The 1,605-nt window shown below is 53.9% G+C and overlaps 1 protein-coding gene across 1 annotated transcript; it reads left to right on the top strand.

Annotated features, from left to right (window-relative positions):
* Positions 1–834: 834 nt before the first annotated feature.
* Positions 835–1,601, top strand: SDRG_13971 (hypothetical protein; the record flags this gene model as incomplete). Its single annotated transcript, XM_008620072.1, has 2 exons — positions 835–1,547; positions 1,586–1,601. 2 exons carry the CDS (start codon positions 835–837, stop codon positions 1,599–1,601), a joined length of 729 nt encoding a protein of 242 aa, XP_008618294.1.
* Between the last annotated feature and the right edge of the window lie 4 nt (positions 1,602–1,605).

The following is a 1,605-nucleotide window of genomic DNA, read 5'->3' as shown; positions in this document are numbered from 1 at the left end:
CCTCCGTACCTCTCGATCGACGACGAAGTGTCTTATTGGACATCAAAGAATATCTCGTCGTACGTGCTGCAGTGGCAAAACTACAAGTCGATCGGTCTTCTCCACTTGTACAATATTGTCAACGCGTACAGCGCCTCGTATCCCTTCTTGCTGCAGTCCACCGCGGGCTACCGCCGTTTGGAGAGCCAGACGTCGTTCAAAATGTACTGGTCTCTGGCCAACGATCTCGGCCATCTCGCCACCAACACCACGTCCATGGGTGGCAAGAGTCTCCTCCGGTCGAGCAGTCGATTTGCTTTTCAAAATGCCTCACTACAAGATATTCTCGTGACCGAAAAGGTGTTACCACCTTGGCCGTGGAGTGCCAACTATAAGCTGATGTCGTCGTATCTTGGGCCATTTGGATCGATCGACATGGTCTACGTCAGCGTGCCATCGATCTTGCAAGAGGTGATATCTGGCTTCAGCACGGCGGTGACGAAAGTCCGGATTCTCAATCCAGTGCAGTATGAAGCAACTGCGATGCCCGATGGAGTGGCTGCAAAGCCACACAAGTGGAAAGATCGACGAGCTCTTCTCGGCTCGGTTCTGTGTCCCGACCAGTCTGTGCTCGGTTTGAACGGCTTTGTTTCGCTCTTCGGATTGGACGCGTTTGATGGCACCTGCTCTTTCTATCGGCCTGGGGGGACGCTGGTACCCTCCCACACACAAAATGTGTTTGCAGTGTACGTAGCTAACCTCTCGACGACCACCAGCCTCTCGTCAATCTGCAAGCTCGATAAACTTGACTTCGGGTCGAAATGTTCGAGGACACTAACCGCGGCATTGGCCTTTATGGACCTGCTTCCAGTGCTACCTGACGCGCGCGTGTCGCTGATCTCTGCGATCCATGCCCTCAACATTGAGTGGGTCCAGTTTGGTATGGTCAACGAGACTGCACCCATTGAACTCTACCACCTTCCAGTGCTTGACCCATCGGACCCCACTTTTGACTACTTTGCGTGGCTCTTCTTGTATGATTGGGCGATCGGCAACCGCGAAGTCATCTCGTTCCAAGGCGATCTCGGTTCCCTAACCGTCATGGGCGACACTCTACCTCAGTTATTGCAAACTGTCGACAATGCGCAGCTGCCAACTGTCTTTGCTCTCTACGCACTCCAAGCCATCCGCTACGTCACCTTCGTCATGATCATGCTCGCAGCCGTCACGTTTGTGTACATTTTACTCTCAAGAGGTCACATCCAGGGTCTCAACATGTTTGAAATGAGTCGCGTCGGCGGCATCGTCTGGATCGGTCGACCATTGGTCGTGGTCCGGAGTATCACGGCTCTCTGTCTTCTCTCGACAGCCTCCATTGAGCTTCAAACTGACGGCGTCTTCAGCTACTTTGTCACGACACCCGTCCCGCTTTTGACGACGTGTCTCGCAGCCAATGAAGTCACGTGGCTTGTCGGCATCGTCAACGACATTTCGCTCGTCTGGACGCAAGACCACACGATCGCGTACGCCACCATCAACAGTCTGCTCATGTGGCTCATCTCGGCGCTGTTGGCGACACTGGCGCCGGTCCAGGCCACCATCACAGTATCTCCAACTTGTGAGATT

Source organism: Saprolegnia diclina (assembly GCF_000281045.1).
Source record: "Saprolegnia diclina VS20 unplaced genomic scaffold supercont1.65, whole genome shotgun sequence".
NCBI classification, from domain to species: Eukaryota; Oomycota; class Saprolegniomycetes; order Saprolegniales; family Saprolegniaceae; genus Saprolegnia; species Saprolegnia diclina.
Note: the sequence above shows the minus strand (reverse complement) of the source record. Positions and strands in the feature narration are given on the sequence as shown.